The sequence below is a fragment of the Macaca thibetana genome, chromosome 17 (assembly GCF_024542745.1).
Source record: "Macaca thibetana thibetana isolate TM-01 chromosome 17, ASM2454274v1, whole genome shotgun sequence".
NCBI classification, from domain to species: Eukaryota; Metazoa; Chordata; class Mammalia; order Primates; family Cercopithecidae; genus Macaca; species Macaca thibetana.
Genome location: NC_065594.1, coordinates 74385623 through 74405568, shown reverse-complemented (window position 1 = coordinate 74405568; position 19946 = coordinate 74385623). Strand labels below are relative to the sequence as shown.

The window sequence follows — 19946 nt, the reverse complement described above, 5'->3', positions numbered from 1 at the left end:
GCACAAGTTAGAAAAAGGACCTAAAACCATAAAAACCCTAGAAGAAAACCTAGGCAGTACCACTCAGGACATAGGCATGGGCAAGGACTTCATGTCTAAAACACCAAAAGCAATGGCAACAAAAGCCAAAATTGACAAATGGGATCTAATTAAACTAAAGAGCTTCTGCACAGCAAAAGAAACTAACAGCAGAGTAAACAGGCAACCTACAGAATGGGAGAAAATTTTTGCAATCTACTCATCTGACAAAGGGCTAATATCCAGAACCTACAAAGAACTCAAACAAATTTGCAAGAAAAAAACAAACAACCCCATCAAAAAGTGGGCAAAGCATATGAACAGACACTTCTCAAAAGAAGACATTTATGCAGCCAACAGACACATGAAAAAATGCTCATCATCACTCATCATCAGAGAAATGCAAATCAAAACCACAATGAAATACCATCTCACACCAGTTAGAATGGTGATCATTAAAAAGTCAGGAAACAACAAGTGTTGGAGAGGATGTGGAGAAATAGGAACGTTTTTACACTGTTGTTGGGACTGTAAACTAGTTCAACCATTGTGGAAGACAGTGTGGTGATTTCTCAAGGATCTAGAACTAGAAATACCATTTGACCCAGCCATCCCATTACTGGGTATATACCCAAGGGATTATAAATCATGCTGCTATAAAGACACATGCACACATATGTTTATTGTGGCACTATCCACAATAGCAAAGACTTGGAACCAACCCAAATGTCCATCAATGACAGATTGGATTAAGAAAATGTGGCACATATACACCATGGAGTACTATGCAGCTACAAAAAAGGATGAGTTCATGTCCTTTGTAGGGACATGGATGCAGCTGGAAACCATCATTCTCAGCAAACTATCACAAGAACAGAAAACCAAACACCGTATGTTCTCACTCACAGGTGGGAACTGAACAATGAGAACACTTGGACACAGGAAGGGGAACATCACACACTGGGGCCTGTCGTGGGGTGGGGGGAGGTGGGGAGGGATAGCATTAGGAAATATATCTAATGTAAATGACAAGTTAATGGGTGCAGCACACCAACAGGGCACATGAATACATATGTAACAAACCTGCATGTTGTGCACATGTACCCTAGAACTTAAAGTATAATAAAAAAAAATTAAAAAGAAAAAGAAAAAGGACATCTTCAGCAGATGCAGTCCCTACTGATGTGTAGCTGGGAAAGCTGAGCATTGTTGGATTGAAGCTCCTAACCCACCTCCTGGCACCGTTTCCTTGTGCAGTGTAAACCCCACATAATTTTATAGTGGCCATGCTGAAATAACCCTTTTTAAATTGCTTAGGTACTCATCTCAATATGCTTCTTGATAAACAGTCATTTCTTTTTTCTGATATGGGGTTAGATGAAATGAGATTTGAACAAGTATCCAAATGCAAACTCCTTGGGTACAAAACCAGGTCTTGCTCATCTTTTATAACTCCCAAGCTCCTAAGTTTTCCATTCCATCCAAAATTGAATAAGCACTCACCTACCTAGTAGGGCCCAAACACTGTTCTAGGTGCTGGAGAGTCACCAGGAATGAGATAGACAAGGCTCCAGACCTTATAGAAATTATAACCTAGGAAAATGAGATACATTAAATGAATCAAATAACTACCCAAGTAGTTCACAATTTCACTTGGGTATGTGCCATAAAGGTGAAGCATAGGAGGGCCTTAGGAGGATATCATTAGCAGATGTGACCTAGACAGGGAGGTGGTAGAGATTTCCATGAGAAGGTGACATTTGTGCTGGAATTTAAAGGAGGAATAAGAAATAACCAGGTTAGGTGGAGGGGGCAATGGTGGGTGGGGCAAGGAAGAAAGAACATTCCATCCAAATAGAAGAGTGTAGGCAAAGGTCCTGGAGCTGGAAAGAACTTGATGCATTCTAAGAATTGAGATAAGGCCAGCAAGGCTGCAGCTTAAAGGGATGAAGAAAAAGCACAAATCAAAATGAGGCCAAAGAGAGAAGAGGCCAAATCATGAAGCAGGGCTGGAGTCCATGATAAGGATTTGGGACATCTATGAAGAACTGGAATCTATTCAGATACTCAATTTTAAGCAGAGAGTCAAAATGATTAAACTTGTATTTTAAACAATAACTCTGCTCATGACAAATGAACAGGAGGAAAGCAAGAATGGATGCAGAGATGTGTACAGAGGCTATTGTCCCAGCTCAGACAATTGATGACAGTGAATTGAACATTACATTGGTAAAAAGTGGAGAAATGTGAACAGGTTTAAGAAACTTTGAGGCACTAAAATCAACAGAATTTGATGATGGATTGGCCAAGGGATGAGGGAAGAAAAATGTCAAGGATTCTGACATGAATAACTGGACAGTATTAGGGCCATTTTCTGAGCTGTGGAACATGGAGAAGTAGGTTTGGAGAGTGAGATCATGAGAAAAGTTTTGGATACATTATATTTAAAGTGCCTCTGTGACTCCCATGTTGAGTTGACAGCGATATACATATAGTCTAGAACATGGCTGAGGGTAAGCAGTGTGGAGGGTTCAGCTGAGGTTCCCAGATGTCAGTTTTGGGTGGTATCAATCTTCCTGGTTGTATAATTGTTTTTTAAAACAACACTTAGTTGCCAGTTGCTGACACAAAGACGACCAATGGTGGGGCTCACTGATGACAGTGAGGAGGGAGGAACAAGGGAATTATGAATATTTGCAACATAGTAATGATGGACAATGGAACTTAGGATGGATAAGAAAGGAAGTGAAGTCAAGTAGGAGGAGAAGAGGGCAGCAAGAAAGCAGATAAGTTGTGGAACTGAATAATGCTTGCAGCACAAGTATGCGTTAGTTTTCTGTGGCTGCTATAACAAACTACAACAGAAGTCATTCTTTAATCCTTCCCTCTCCTCCACTCCCTTCCTCTCCCCTCCCCTCCCTCCCTCCCTCCCTCCTTCCTATCTCCCTCTTTTCTTTTTTCTTTTCTTTTTCCTTCCTTCCTTCCTTCCTTCCTTCCTTCCTTCCTTCCTTCCTTCCTTCCTTCCCTCCTTCCTTCTTTCTTTCTTTCTTTTCTCTTTTCTTTTTTCTTTTATTGCCCAGACTGGTCTTGAACTTCTGGACTCAAGTGATCCTCCCACCTCGGCTGCTCAAAGTGCTGGGATTTGAGGTGTGAGCCACTGTGTCTGGCCCTGAAATCATCTTCAATGGGGTGAAATCAGTGGGGACCATGCTTTCCTTTGAGGCTCTAGTAGGGAGAATTCATTCCTTGCCTCTTCTAACTTCTGGTGGCTATCAGCATTCTTTTAAAATTTTTTAAATCTAATTAATTAGTCAATTTATTTTGCTACTAGCATTCTTTGGCTTGTGGTTGTGTCATTCCAATCTTTGCCTCTGTGTTCACATTGACTTCTGTCTTCTGTCTGTGTTAAATCTCTCTCTGCATATCTCATTTAAGGACACTTGTGATTTCATCTAGGGCCCACTGGGATAATCCAAGGATACTCTCCCCATCTCAAGATCCAGAATTTAATTGAATATGCAAAGTCTTTGCCATATAAGGCAACGTTTACAGGACTTAGGACTTGCTGTCTTTGGGTATCATTATTCAGCCTGTTACAGAATGCTTGAGCAAGGGAACTGAAAGGATGTGAGGGTGTGGTCACAGAGGTGGATATTTACATGTTATAAATTTTAGAAGTCTCATTTTTGAAAATGACACAGTTTCGGGTGATGAGAGTCAAGAATGAGACCATGAGGGTGGTATCTGAGGTAGAGAAAAGGAGTAATTCACTAGAAATGAAGTCAAGAAGATGAAGGTCCAGGATATTGGGTGAGTGTCAACATGGACCTTGAACCCTCATTGGAAAATGGCAAAAATTGTTGAGGTTAATTGTCAGTCTTTGGATAGTGAGTAAAAGTGATCAGATGTTAGGAGACAGAAATGAAAAGATGTTGTTGGGTGGAATAAATAAAAAGGATGGAAGAGAAATTGCCAGAAAATCATTTCTAACCTATATAATTCTCCTCAATCCCTTACTTTGCTTACCCTCTTATATTTAGGAAATTACCATATTTGGGGGGAAATGTTAGAAACTACATAATTAGTATGCCTTGAGGTGCATTATTTGCAATAGTGTATCTTTGTACAAACTTGTTTTGTAGAACACACTTTTGAAATTGGTTTTGACTTTCCTTGAACAATCTTGTAAATTACTTGGTTAGGAAATGTGGTTGTGTCTTAGTCTATTTTCTGTTGCTTATAACAGAATACCTGAAACTCAGTAATTTGTAAAGAAAAGGAATTTAGTTTTTACAGTTGTAGGGGCTGAGAAGTCCAAGGTTGAGAGGCTACACTTGGTGAGGACCTTCTTGGTGGTGGGAACTCACGGCAGAGGCCCAAGCTGGCACAGGGCATCACATGGTGAGGGTGGGTGGACTCAAGCATCTGTTCCTCTTCTTATAAAGCCACCAGTCTCATTCCCATGATAACCCATGAATCCATTCATTCATACATGAATTAATCCATTCATGAAGGCAGAGCTCTCATGACCTGATCACTTCTTAAGGACCCTCCCTTTCGGTAATGTCACACTGGGGATTAAATTTCAACATGAATTTTAGATGGGACAAATGTCCAAAACCATAGCAGGCTGTCTCTTAATGATTTATTCTCTTAAAAAGTTTTTTTCCCCCATTGCAAATGAGAAAAACCATGAAATCTTTAGCACAAAGAAAAATTGTTTATTTCACTTAGCTTGAACCATGTGATTTTCACCAGACGTACTTCTCTTCTGGGCAGCAGTTATAGCAAGGGTTGAAATTTAATATAGAAAATAGCCTACCTGATTTGTATCTTTCTTCCTAAAGCCTTAATTCTGCCAGAAGTTTTCCTTCCTACCCACCTGCACTTGACCATCATTTTTCCTACTTGGAGCAAATTCAGGCTTACAATATCTGCCAGGCACACTCAATCCATATGCCACCTCTTCCATATATAGCCCTGGTCATGCGCTAGAGAACATGAGGCTGAGGGCTTGCACTGGGACCACCTGAATCTGGCTTCTCACCACGAGACAAAGGAGCTCCTAAAGTTAGAGGGTGGGTGGGGGTGGAGGTGGGGCAGCATCAAGAAGCTTGAGTTGCTGCTTATCATTGTCTTATTTGGACTCCTGTGGATACTGTCCTGTTCTTTCTCACTTTTCTGCCTATGTTCTCTCTGGGTGTTTCCATTTATAAGCCCCATGACTCTCAAATCTGTCCTAGTTCAGAACTCTCCCTTGTTATCTGGATGTGTGTATCAAACATCTTCCTTGGAGATCACGTCGCCTACCCCAACTCAACTTTCCATTCTCTAGCTGAATTCCCAGGTGAGTATCTACTACAGTGCTGTAGGCAGTGTAGACAGCTGCAGTGGCTTCTTGGAGATGACCTGCATTGCTGCTCTAAGCCGAGGTCCAAGCTTTCTAGAAGTTCTTAAGATTCAAAGAAGCTTCTCTTTTTCTGAACAGCAGCTGTAGCACTTCTGAAAACCACTCCAAGCCCTCCTTGAGGTTTTGTAAGCCTCTACTTCCTTGTATTAGAACCCATCATGCTTGGAATACATATAGCAGCTTAGCACTGACAAGTACTGATTCAGTATTTGGTAAGTGGCATTACCAGCTACTCAGTTAGCTAAGCCTTAACCATGGGGTTTACTTTACTTCTCCTGTTCCTCACCTTCCACATCCAATGGTTTGCAAATTCTGTGTATTCTTTTGTACCTCCTTGTTGCAGTTTGAATCTATCCCGTCCTCTTCATTCCCCACTGTTGCCAATTTGGTTTAGAACCTTGTTTATTTAGTAGTTGGATTATTGCAGCAGTTTCCTTACTAATTTTACTGCCTTCTGTATCCCCCTTGAACTCTGTCTTAGTCAGTTGGGGCTGCTACAGCCGAGTACCGTAGACCAGGAGGCTTATAAACAACAGACATTTATTTATTACAGTTCTGGAGGCTGGAAGTCCAAGATCAAGACACCAACATGGTTGGGTTCTGCCCAGAGTCCTCTTCCTTGTTCATAGACTGCCATCTTCTGGTTGTGTCCTCACAAGGTAGAGAGAGGGTTAGAGATTCCTCTGCAATCTCTTTTCTAAGGGCACGAATCCTATTCATGAGGGCTCTACCCTCGTGACCTAATTATCTCACAAAGGCCTCACCTGCTAATACCATCACATTGGGGTTTAGAGTTTTCAGCATATGCATTTGGGCAAGAAGTAGGGGGTACAAACATTTGTCAGTCCCTAACAAACCTAGTTAACTTTTTCCATCCTGTCATCAGAGTAGTCTTTCTAAAATACAGCTCTAATTATGCTACATCTGCCGAGCGCCTCACTGTCTCCAGTCTAATTTGCAGGCTCCTTTGCCTGCCATGCAAGGCTAGGTCTCCACGTCCATCTTTTGTCTTCCCCCTTCCCACCCTGCCCTGTAGCCATGTTGAGGGAATCGAAAGGCCCAGCCTTTCTCACATCCCTGCCTTTCTTCCTGCTGGTCCCTTTGCCCATGTGCTCCTCACTCTGCCTGGTTAACTCCTGTTCAGCTTTTGCATGTAAGTACAGCCTCTTCTGACACTGCCCTGGAGTCTGGGCCACACGTCTTACCCTGTGCTGCAGCAGCCTCTGAACACACACAACCTTCCTGTCGCTCAGCCCAGCCAAGGCTGCTCGCTTTACTTACTAGCTGCTAACTTTGCTTACTCCTCTCAGACTCTGCAATGGTCAGTACAGCCTCTCAGGGCAGGAAGGGAAACAAGAGGACGGGGTTCAGAAAGGCTGCTTCAAGTCAGATGTAGTGAACCTCATCGATACCCACCCCCTGTTCCTCTGTGAGGGAATTCGTATTTTGCCACCTCCCCTTCCTTGTACTGTTGTTATGACGTCACATCTGCACTCTTTCCATATTTCATTAGGATGGAAGTGGTGATGTTCTCGGCACAGTAGGCAGCTAGGTCTTCTACTCAGAGCTAAGTGTCGTTGGCTTTTGCTTTCCATCTCTGGAAAGCCCAAATGCACAGCCCATGATCCTAGTCTCAGTGTTCTGGCTGCACCATCTCCAATCCCTGACCTTTTACATCTAAATCAGGAAAAGAGATAGGTATCTATCTTTTTTTTTTTTTTTTTGAGACAGAGTTTCACTCCTGTTGCCCAGACTGGAGTGCAATGGCACAATCTTGGCTCACTGCAACTTCTGCCTCCTGGGTTTAAGTCATTCTGTTACCTCAGCCTCCCTCAATAGCTGAGAATACAGGTGCCCACCACCATGCCTGGCTAATTTTTATATTTTAGTAGAGATGGTATTTCACCATGTTGGTCAGGCTAGTCTCGAACTCCTGACCTTAAGTGATCCACCCACCTTGGCCTCCCAAAGTGCTGTGATTACAGGCATGACCCACCATGCCTGGCAGTATCTATCTTTATCTAAAGGCCATCTCCCAGCCTGACTCTCTGGGAACCGAGTAGAGTCTTTAGAGCCTGCCTAGCCCTAGTGTGTGGACCTCTGGCTGCTCCCTGCTTGTTTTGTCTCCCTGTAACAGAACATTCCCTGCCAAATCTCAGAGGTATAGTAAGTGCCTAACAAATGCTGCCCATTGTTTCATATACTGTTTCTGAAAATTAGATAATTGGAGGTTGGTTGTTATATAAATTGCTTGGTGTGCTAAAATTTACTCTAAGCTCAGGATTATTCCACAGACACCAATAAAACTGTAACAGACCATAGTTACCTCTCCACATGATAAATTCTTGTGCTCTACAAAGCACTTTGAGTGGAGAGAGTCATTTATATGCCCAGGTGGAACCAGTACACACATCTGCTAACCAACTGTAGACTGGAATGCGATCTGGAAAGTAGCCTGTTAGCATCTCAAAGGAGATAAAAAAGGATGCTTCCTTATTTTTATCTCTGACAGAACTGTCGCCTTGGGAATGACTAGCACACATCAGAGAGGCACCTTCTTTCACCCAGCATCACGAGTGACACAAAAGCACAGACACGAATCAGGAGAAATGAAGAAACCAGCCCTTTGTGTCTTTAAAGACATGGGTGAGACTTTGACTTAATACAATGGCATGTTCTCTGAAAATGTTCATGGCCTCACTCATGCTTTTGCTCATGCTATTTCTGCTGCCTGGAAAGCCCTTCTTTCTACCTTCTGTATATTCAGCCTTCCACAGCTTCCTCTTCAAATCTTGTTACTTGTATGAAGGCTCCCCTGGCTACAATGATCCTCACTAATCTCTTCCTACTCTGAAGTTCTAATGGGTCTGAATACTTAGTTTGGCTTTGTTGTTTTAAATCTTTCATGTGTTTCTTTTCTAGCTCCTGTGTATTTTCACATAAATACACATAGGGGTGTATGCATGTGTGTGTGTGTATATATATATATACACACACATATATATGTATATATATGAGAAACCTATTAATTGGCATGTTGTATTATAAATATTACATAGATTTGTTGAATTGATGAACTAACAGGGATTATTCAAGACTGAATAGAAACATTCCGTACTTAGTCAATGTTTTGGTGAACACAGTCATGCCACACTATGTGTTTCACGAAATAGTTTGTAGTGTAGTTTTTTCTCACTTCTGGCTTTTCAACTGTTCATAATAATTATAATTCCTGTTGACATACTTTTATTTTTAAATGGCAAGAACAACTCTTCCTTTAACAAATTAGAAGTTATCTGAATGTCTTTCGCTGGGTGGTAGTTTTGCCTGAAAGAATCGTGCACTATTTTTGTTACTTGATGATATTTCCGATTTCTTCAGATTAGAGAACCTGCTCCTTAGTGTGTCTTGTGGTGTTTAGCACAGTCCTAGGCCATGCTCAAATTTTATTATCTCAATATACTTCTAGAAAGTTATTATTAAAAGATGCAATCCATGTGAAGCAGAGAGCAGTTTCTGACATGTAGTAACTGCTCAATCCCTGCTGCTATTATTAACGTTGTTATTATTGTTGTTGTTGTTATCATTATTATTATTATTATTTTTTTTTTTTTTTTGAGACAGAGTCTCGCTCTGTCGCCCAGGCTGGAGTGCAGTGGCCGAATCTCAGCTCACTGCAAGCTTCACCTCCCAGGTTTATGCCATTCTCCTGCCTCAGCCTCCCGAGTAGCTGGGACTACAGGCGCCCGCCACCTCGCCCAGCTAATTTTTTGCATTTTTAGTAGAGACGGGGTTTCACCGTGTTAGCCAGGATGGTCTCGATCTCCTGACCTCGTGATCCGCCCGTCTCGGCCTCCCAAAGTGCTGGGATTACAGGCTTGAGCCACTGTGCCCGGCTGCTGTTGTTATTATTATGCTGTATCCGGTACTCGGTGAGGCACTGGGGATACAAAGGCAAGTCAGGAAGGGCTACTGCCTTTAAAAATCTTATGGTCTAGTGGGAGTAGACAAAGTAAAAGGGCAATAAAAGGCCAGGCGTGGCGTCACGCACTTGTGGTCCCAGCTACTCAGGAGGTGGAGGGGGAAGTATTGTTTGAGCCCCAGAATTGGAGGCTGCAGTGAGCTATGATTGCACCATTGCTCTCCAGCCTGAGTGACACGGCAAGAGCCCCATCTCTTAAAACACACACACACACACACACACACACACAGAGACAGTGCTGGGCATTGAGGTGTATAGTGGGAGGAGACAATACACCTATGGTATGAGAACATGGAGTGGGGTGAGAAAGAGTTTCTTCTTTAGTCTGAGGGAGGGGGTGGCTGGGGAAGTTTTCATGGAGAGCAAGCTGGGAGTCCTGAATGATGAAAGTTATGAGGCTGGGCGCGGTGGCTCACGCCTGTAATCCTAGCACTTTGGGAGGCCGAGGCAGGTGGATCACTTGAGGTCAGGAGTTTGAGACCAGCCTGGCCAACATGGTAAAACCCTGTCTCTACAAATAATACACAAATTAGCCAGGTGTAGTGGCACGCGCCTGTAGTCCCAGCTACTTGGGAGGCTGAGGTGCAAGAATCGCTTGAACCCAGGAGGTGGAGGTTGCAGTAAGCCAAGATCATGCCACTGCACTGCAGCCTGGGTGATGGTGAGACTCCATCTCAAAAGAAAAAAAAAAAAAAGAGAGAGAGAGAGATTGAGAAAGAAAGTTGTGTAGGTGCAGGGGAACAGGAAGAGCCTTCCAGGAAGAGAGCAGTTTGTCCAAAGATCCAGGGTCCTGAGAGAGCAGGGTGTATTGGAGGAATCAGCAATTCAATGTAGCTGGAGGGGTAGGGCAGCCCCCATTTCTCAGGTGGGAATAGGGGAGAGAAAGGTAAGCACCTTATCAGGAAAGGCCTCATAGACATTGTTAGGACTTTAGATTTTATCCTCAAGTCCATTGGTGCCATGAAAGCATTTTTAAACAGAAGAGATTTGCATTTTGAAATGATCCATCTCTTGCTAGGTGTCTACAATAAATTAGAGGGAAGATAGACCACTGAAAGCCAATGAGGACAGAAACAGTGGGAATGAAGAGCAATGCAGAGTTTTGAGAAATATTTAGGAAGTAGAGTGCGCAGGAGGTGGTCCATGTGGTCGGGGGAAAATGTGGAGAAGTGGAAGGAATTGCAGGCTTTTGTCTGGTGAACAAGTAGATGTTGATGCTCCACAGGCAGCACCAGGAGGAGGAAGAGCCAATTTTGTGGAAGATGTGTGTTTGGGTTGGATGTGTGAGCTTGGAGCTCAAAAAGAAGTAGGTGCTGGAGAAGCATATTTGTGGATCATAATGTACAGTGGCAAAAGCCATGAGAAAGATGGCACCACACAGCAGGAGTGTCTAAAGCAGCTCTGTCTACTAGAAATATAACATAAGCCACATATGTAATTTAAAATTTCCTGATAACCACATCAGAAAGTAAAAAAAAAAAAAACAGGTAAAATTAATTTGAGTAATATATTTAACCCACTACATCCAAAGTATCATTGTTTCAACATGTGCTCAGTATGAAAATTAAGAATGAGTCAACTTCACATGCTTTTCCTCATAGGAGTCTTTGAAACCTTGTATGTATTTTACACTAACAGCACACCTCAGTTTGGACTCACCACAATGCAAATGCTTCATTGTCTTATTTGGTCATTGTGGTGGACAGTTCAGGTGCAGGGCATTAACTCTCCACTTTGGCTACACAGGACGATCACAAAGTATCACAATGATACTTTGGATATAGTGGGTTAAATATATTACTCAAATTAATTTTACCTGTTTTTTTTTTTTTTTACTTTCTGATGTGGTTATCACATTAAATATCCTGATGCCTGTGATGCACCCTAGTCCAATTATATCAGGATACCTGCAGGAGGGAGCTGGGCATTAAGACTTTGTAGAGCCATCCAGTGACTCTGATGTGAAGAGGGCCAAAGACATAACTCTGGAGAATGCCGTTGATAGTAAGAGAGTAGAAAGAGGAACTGGAAAAGGGATTGAGGAGAGGCCAGAGATCTAGGAGGAAATCAGCCAGGAGGAATATCTTAGAAAACAAAGGGGGAGTTTCAAGGAGGACGCTGCCATGAGTAAGATTACAACCGAATATCATTCATCAGATTAGCAATAGTGTGGTAGGTGTCACTGATGCTCCTTGTCAAGAATGACTTAATTTGATTCTTCAACAAATTGCTATTGAGTGTCAGGCACGTGATTCCTGACCCAGTGGAGCTTATGGTATAGTGATCATAGTAGATAACATTTTTGAGCACTCACTTAATAAACCAGGCACTGTGTTAAGACTTTGTAGGCATTAACTCTCCCACTTGATTCTCACAGCAGTCCTAGAAGATGGGTGCTATTATGATTCTATTTTATGTATAAGAAGTCTGAGATTTAGCAATGTCAAGTAACTGGCCCAGAGCCCATGTATCAGTCAGGGTAGGCTAAGTTATGCTAAGATAACACTCCTGAAATCGAAGTGGCTTAAGACAAGCATTTATTTCTCACTCATGCTGCATGCCCATTATGGTTGTCAGGGGGCTTTGCTCCACATTGTCCACTTTGGGGCCAGGCTGAAAATCACACACTGGCTTTACCTCTTTTATTTTACTGGCCAGAATGGGTCACATGGTCACACTCCTCTGTGTGTATCGGGGGAGGGGGTGGTGGTGTGGGGGAGATGTCAGTTCTTCCCAGGAGAAAATATATGGAAATATTTGAGAGAACAGCACCAGTGACTGCCACAGCCAGGAGATGGGGACCCAGGATTTGTACCCAGGCAGGCTCTCCACAGCTGACCTCCTATCCACCATACTGCATGGCCTCCCACTTACAGAAAAAGAAGAAAAGTTCACAAAGTTAAGAGTCTTCCAAATTTTAGATCTCATACAGGTCTCTGTCAGCTCTGAAAGACCGACAGCAATGCATTGGTTGTCTGAGTCAGCCTCTTATCTCCAAATACCCATTCAGTTTGCTTCTCTCAACTCAACATAATAGGTAGCCCAGAGCTAAGACACCATGGAGGAAGGAGTTGGAAACTGACCTCTCTCAGTAGGGTCTGATTCAGTGGCAAAGCAAAGGCTCAGAATTTCTCACAGAGCATCCTGACTAGAAGAGACTTTCAAAGTCATTTAATTTAAGTACCAATCCCCTGTTTTTATTCTTCTTCTCTGAGAGTTGGTCATCCAGCCTCCTCAGTAGCACTCATGGGACCAAGAGCTCAGCAAGTCCTGAGGCAGCATCTCCTGTAATTGGACTATCTGGTTAGAAAGTGTTTCTTTATAATGAGCTAAAATGTGTCTGTGTAAACTTCCACCCATTGGCCCCATTCTTCTTTCTCAGGTCACACACAACAATTTGAATCCCCCTTTCCCAGAACAGCCCTTCACATTTTAAAAGCTGTCTTTCATGTTCCTCCTGAGTCTTTCTCCTCCATTTGGAAACTTCTCTAATTTTAAACACATCAAACTGAAAGTTATATTTTTATGACAAGGTTGAGACTCTTCAGACAATTTGAGAATTTTTTTCCTTCTTTCTTTCTTTCCTCTCTTCCTCCTTCCCTTCACGCCTACTCCCCTTCCCCCAGTGCTAACAGAGTAAACTGATTTAAAAGACATAAATAGAAGGGAATTGATCAAATAGTGGCTGTTGCCGTGACAACTCAGTCACTTCTCCAGCACAGACCTTTCCTGGGGTCCAGTGTAACCCACCTAGCTCTTTCTCTGATACCAGATACTACTAGCAAATATATGTTTGCAGACTCATCTGTGCCTAACTCATAGTGTTATTGAAGGAATAAAAGAAATAATCTATAAAGTGGTCTGCTCAGTGCTTCCTATGTAATAGGAATAAAATGTTAGTTATTATGACAAATAATTAAGGCAATGACAGACAGTTTCTACCACCAACATAATACATAATAATTACTAGTTATCACTTTTTACTAACAGCATCATAAAATGAAGCATGCTATGATCTTTGCAAATAACTGATTATGTATGTATGATTATGTATGTCATAGTAAACAATGTAAACTTATAAAACTTATAAACTTATAAAAATGTGACTAAAGAGCAGCATATAGGGGCCTTTCATGTGCACATTTTTATCTTGGCTAAAGATTTGGATGAGCAGTTTTTTTCTATCATGAATGAAGTGAAGGATAGAGACTAAAACCTGTAGACTCTTGACTCTATAAAGTTGGAAGTGATTAATTAAGACTGAGCTAATGTCTTCTAAGAGTTTAGATAAAAAATAGTCAATATACCAGAAATGCAAACTCCACCTGTTGTTCAAAAGCAGGCTGTTCTTTGATATGGGTTGATTAATGCCTGTCAAGGAGGGACTCTTTTGTAGCCCACATCAAAGGTGTTGCACCTGTTCGCTTGTGGTGTGAGACTGAAAGGCCACCAGAATGTCCCCTTGGAATACCAGATGTTTTGTATTATGAAACTTTTTATTTTGAAATAACTTTAGACTTGTAGAAAAGTTCCAAAAAAGAGTAGCGAGACTTTCTCTTTACTTTTTACCCCCAGCTTTTCCTTATGTCAATACTTTACATAACCCTAGCATAATTATCAAAGGTAGGAAATTAACATTGATACAATGATGTTTCCTCATCCAGAGATCTTACTTGAGCTTTGCCAGTTTTCCTTCTAATGTCCCTTTTCTGATTAAACATGTCATGTAGTTGTGTCTCCATAGTCTCCTTGATCTGTGCAGTTCTTAGTCTTTGTCTTTTTGACTTGAACACTTTTGAAGAATACTGGCCAGTCCAACACCCTTATTTTCCATATAAAGAAACCAAGACTCAAAGAGCTCATTGGAGTAAGATAATAGTAAAAACTCTCAGTGTGCATCAGCCTGATTTTTAAAATAAATGTTAATAGATTGAAGCTAAACATTTTTGGCAAGAACACTGCCAAAGTGATGCTGTGCCCTTCTTAGTGAATAACAGGATGTACATGATGCTGATATGTTACATCTGATCACTGGTGATGCTAAATTTGATCGCTAGGTTAAGGTGGTATCTTACAGATTTCCCCACTTTAAAAAATTATTTTTTCTTTATAAGCAATAAATATAAGAAGATATTTTGAGACTATGTAAATACACTCTTTTGTCATGCAACAATGTAATCCATAATGATTCCTGTGGAATTTGTCTAATAGTTACTTTCTATTTGCATCATTCTTTCTATATTTACTAATTAAATTCTGCTGTCCCTTCTCACATATTTATTTTTTGCATGTGTTTATTTATATAAGTATGAACTCATAATTATTTATTTTGTTCTATGGGTTATAATCTATTACAATTATTATTTAAATTCTTATTCACATTGTTTCAGATTTTACCACTGGGGGCTCTTCAAGTTGGTTTCTGTATCCTTTTGACTTGCCTCATCATTTTAGGGAGCACTCCTTACTTTGTTGCATCAAAAAATGTTTCAGGCTCTGCTTTTGCCTTCTTCTGCCCCAACCCTGGAATCAACTATTTCCCCAAGAGCCCTAGTTTGTTTTAATGGAGAATGGTATTTAGAAACAAAGAGCTAGGGGCTAGGTGACCAGATAGAGTTTTAAGCAATTAAGTAAACGCCAGAGGGAGAAACATAAGATAGTCACTGGTGTTTAGATATCTGTGGTAGCAGATAACAAACTATATGTGATTTCTCAATATCAAATATATTAGTTATATATTGCTGTGCAACAAATTACCCCCAAATTTAGCAGCTTATAATACATGTGTTATCTCACAGTTTCTGTGGATCAGGAATCCAGGCAGGGCTCAGCTGGTTCTCTACTCCCGCATTTCTAACAAGCTGCAGTCAAGTCAGCTGGGGGGTGTCCTAATCTTAAGGCTCAGCTGGAGATAATTCACTTCCAAGCTCACACAGATGTTTCCAAGATTTGGTTCCTTGTGGATTGCTGGACCGAGGACCTTAGTTACTTGCTGGCTGTTGGTTGAAGACTGCTCTCAATTTCTTGCCACGTGGGTCTCTTCAACAAGGCAGCTTGCTTTATCAAATTGTTCAAGCTGAGAAGACAATAGGGTTGGCTAGCAAGATGGAAACCAAAGTTTTTTGTACCAGCTCACAAAGTGATGTCCCATCATGTTTGCCATTTTCTCTTCTCCCCACTTTTGTGCCATACTCACTCTCTTTCAACTCTGATTACGTAGAATAGCTCTTGATATCCTCCCTGCCTTCCTCCATGGCTGAAAAGGAAAATATGCTCCCATGGAAACCAGGATAACACATGAGCACATGGCTTACATTCTCAAGCTAGGTACATTTGTTTCTAAAATGTAGCTTCTACAAATGGACGTTTGGCCAAATCTAGACTCTGACATTAAATAAGATAATGACTTATGTTAGAGGATTAGTAGAAAATCTAGAAATAGCCTGCACTTGGCAATAGAACTATGGTGTCTAATCTTGAGGTAATATTATCTTTATCTAACAAAGAAGTAGAATTTTTGAAGCTGGATGAGACCTTAGAATAATGCAGACCAAGCCCTAATTTCCCCTTATTTTCCAGATGAAAAATCTAAGACCTAGTAAGATAATGATAAAATGCACGTGTCAAGAACCCTAGACCAGGATAGCAGATCTGGTGTCCTTTCCCCAAGACCAAACCAGGGCCTTCAGGATAACAAAGAGTATTTCTGTGACAAAAGAGACAATTCATTCTTGTGAACATTTTCTAACCTTTTTTGGTGTACCAGGCTTTTGTTTGTTTTCAGTCATCAAGCCTAACTGAGCATCCACTCTGTTACTGAAATGCTGCTGGGGATACAAAGACGAATGAAGTGCCATCTCTGTTCTGATGTCACACACAGACTAGAGGAAGATGAACATGTGAACGTACACAGTCCGATGAGAAAAGGTAGAAGGGAGTTATGCAGAAGGTGCCTTGAATACAAAGAGAAGAAGCCAATACAAGTCAGTTCTCATTATTTTTCGCACACCTAATAATAAATGGCATCACCTTGGCAAGTCACAAATGTTGTATTGGAAATCCTTAGCGATATTTTTCAGAGGGTTGCTTATGGGCATTTTGGGTGGGACAACTCTGCCACGTGCCCATTGAATGCCAGTAGCAAGTATCCTCCCAGATCAAAAACAAATGTTGGCCAGACGCGGTGGCTCATGCCTGTAATCCCAGCACTTTGAAAGGCTGAAGTGGGTGGATCACCTGAGGTCAGGAGTTTGAGACTAGCCTGGCCAACAAAATGAAACCCCATCTCTACTAAAAATACAAAAAATTACCCGGGCATGGTGGCGGGCAGCTGTAATTCCAGCTACTCAGGAGGCTGAGGCAGGAGAATCGCTTGAACCCGGGAGGTGGAGCTTGCAGTGAGCTGAGACTGCACCACTGCACTCCAGCCTGGGCAACAAGAGTGAAACTCCATCTCAAGAAAAAAACCAAAAAAACAAACAACAAACCAACCAACAAACAAACCAAGAAAACCTCAAAAAACAAAAAACCACGAAAGCCCCAGCACCAACAAAGTTGTGCACAGCCTCAGTTGAGAAGCTCTACCAAGGCTAACAGGTAACAAGAATCTACCCGCAGCACACAGAAGCAGAATGCTGCTTTGCAAACATATTGAAGTATTGAAAATGGGTGTAAATTTGGAACGGATGATTTTAGCTGAAGATTAATTACATTAGCCAAACACAAGAACCAGTCTTTAAAAATAGCAAGGGTTACACCCCTTTTCAGCAGCATCTTATTAATTCCACATCTTGCAAATTTGACTTTGGATTAAGATGGACTAATGTTTCTTTTTGCCTTCACTTTGATAAATGAGTTCACCAAGCAATAACATAAACAAGAGAGAAAGAAAATGTTTACTTCACTTATGCACAACCAACACCATTCATTTTACAGGTAAAAAACAAACAGTAGTTCATCAATAACTCTAATAGTTATGAAAGCCAGGACCCCCACTTGAAAACTGTATGAGCAATTTTTTAAAAAAGAATAATGGGTACATACCTGTATTAGTTTTCTAGGGCTGCTGTCACAAATTACCATAAATTGGGTGACTTAAAACAACAGGAACTTTTTCTGTCACCGTTGTGGAGGCCAGAAGTCTGAAATCAAGCTATAGGTGGGGCCATGCTGTCCCCAGAGGTTCTAGGGGAGAACCTGTCCTCTCTTCCAGCTTCTGGCAGCTCCAGGCAGTCTTTGGCTTGTGACAGTATCACTCCAGTCTCTGCCTTTGTCTTCACATGACCTTCTTCCTTGTGTCGCTCCAGTTTTCTGAGGCCTATTGTTTTATGAGGACACAAGTCAGATTTTGTGCCCACCCTAAATCCAGTACTGTATCATTTTAAGATCCTTAACTTTTCCCTTGCCTCCCCTTCCCTTCTTTTTTTGAGATGGGGTCTCTGTCACCCTAGCTGCAGTACAGTGGCATGATCTTGGCTCACTACAGCTTCGACCTCCCAGACTTAGGTGACCCTCCTACCTCAGCTTCCTGAGTAGCTGGGACTACAGGCATGCACCACCATGCCCAGGTAATTTTTTTTTTTTTTTTTGTATTTTTAGTAGAGATGGGGTTTTTGCTGTGTTTCCCAGGCTGGCCTTGAACTACTGGACTCAAGCAATCCGTGCCCCCTTGGCCTCCCGAAGTACTGGGATTATAGGCATGAGCTACTGCACCCAGCCTAACTATATTTTCAAAGACTTTATTTCCAAATAAAGTGACATTCACAGGTCCCAGGGCTTAGGACTCGAGGACATCATTTTGGCAGAGATCATTTAAACCACCACGGTGTTTCTAATGATATTTTATAATTCGCCTCTTTGCTAGTTAAACCAGGTTTTCCCTGCAATGAGCCTGGCTTTGGGAAGCCTCACTGAGTCACAGTAAGGTGGGGACCTGGGGTGGCAGGCTCACAGTGGCTGGAAGTCAGAGGATTTGTCTGCATGAGCAGATGTGGGCTGAAGATACCGATTTTGGAGAGAGTGCAGTGAGGAAAGAACAGTCACACGTTGAAGGGCTAGCAGACGAGAAAGATTTATAAAGATGGCTGAGGAATATGAAGAAAAAAAGGAGGACACAAGGAGAATGAGGTACCTGGAAGCCAAGGGAAAGGGGCGAACCAAGAAAGGAGAGAAGGGGGTCAGAAAGCTATGAAGAGGCCAAGCAAGCTAAGGACTGGCCAGGTGCCTGCTGGGTGTAATCACAATGAGTTCACCAGCTCCTCACAACTGAGTGTTGAGGGCTGATGACTGAACGCAGGTGCAGTTGGTTAAGGAGTAAATGGAAAAAGAGCAGGTGGAGGCTGGGAGCTCAGGCCACTCTCCCAAAGAGTCTGGCTGGGAAAGTGAGCTGAGAACTATGGCAGTACCTGCTGGAGGAAGGTACGTGTCCTGCCCCACCACAGAGTCAACTGGAAATGGCAGAGGCAACAGAAGAACATGATGGTGAGGGAAAGGGGCAAACTTCTTGGGAGGAGGGGGACAGCAGGGAGGGCTGTGGAACAGTGAAGACGCCCTCAGCAGAGCCTCAGAAGTGGGGGCTGAGGCTATGGAAACAGTGGGAGACCCAGCAAGGGCAGAGTGAGGGAGACAATAATACTCACAAGATAGTGAACTTTGGGCTGCCTTCAGCTTCCTTAAGCTGAAACATGAGGACTTTCCTGACATGGTCTCTACTCAGTCTGCAGCTTTGTCCCTCATGAACTCTTCCTTTCTTGTACCCAGTGTGTCACATTCTGATGGTCTGGCTTTTGTAATGCTGTGCCCTCTGCTTGGGACACCCTCCCTCACTCTCTCAGGTTTGGTGGTCTTGCTATGAGTTCCTGCAACCCTTTCCTTCCCTTTTCCCTTCCCTTTTCCTTTCCCTTTGCCCTTCCCCTTTCCCTTCCCTTCCCTTCCCTCTGCATAAGTACCGTGACTGCAGGATCCATGGCTGTCTTCTTCCCCATCCTTGTGAGCCTGGTGCCTAGTGCAGGGTCAGGCATACAGCAGGTGCTTAATAAACATTTGTTCAAGGCATAAATAAAAAAGGAAGGGAAGTAGAAAGGAGGAACAGATGGCGAGTAGAAAGGACAACTTAACTTTTTATGTACTAGAGGCACTAACTTATTTAATTTTTCCAACAGCCTGATCAGAGAGTGGTACTATGAACACCATCCACTTTTTATAAACAATGAAAATAAAGGCTCGGAGAGATGAACATGTCCAAATTCTTTTATTTATTTTTAATTAATGAATTTTGAGATGGAGTCTTGCTCTGTCACCCAGGCTGGAGTGCAGTGGCATGATCTCTGCTCACTGCAAGCTCCGCCTCGCGGGTTCACGCCATTCTCCTGCCTCAGCCTCCTGAGTAGCTGGGACTACAGGCGCCCGCCACCATGCCCGGCTAATTCTTTTTTGTATTTTTAGTAGAGATGGGGTTTCACCATGTTAGCCAGGATGGTCTCGATCTCCTGACCTTGTGATCCACACTCCTCGGGCTCCCAAAGTGCCAAATTCTTT

At 42.3% G+C, this 19946-nt stretch overlaps 2 protein-coding genes across 2 annotated transcripts in view; one reads left to right on the top strand and one right to left on the bottom strand.

Annotated features, from left to right (window-relative positions):
- CLDN10 (claudin 10) overlaps positions 1-19946 on the bottom strand; it is a 1179064-nt gene that overhangs the window by 1059890 nt on the left and 99228 nt on the right. The gene's annotated exons all lie outside the window — the stretch shown is intronic.
- DCT (dopachrome tautomerase) overlaps positions 15908-19946 on the top strand; it is a 66172-nt gene continuing 62133 nt past the window's right edge. The window contains exon 1 of the mRNA XM_050766554.1: positions 15908-16337. Coding sequence (XP_050622511.1) covers positions 16232-16337 — 106 coding nt within the window. The 5' untranslated portion in view covers positions 15908-16231. The remainder of the gene's footprint in view (positions 16338-19946) is intronic.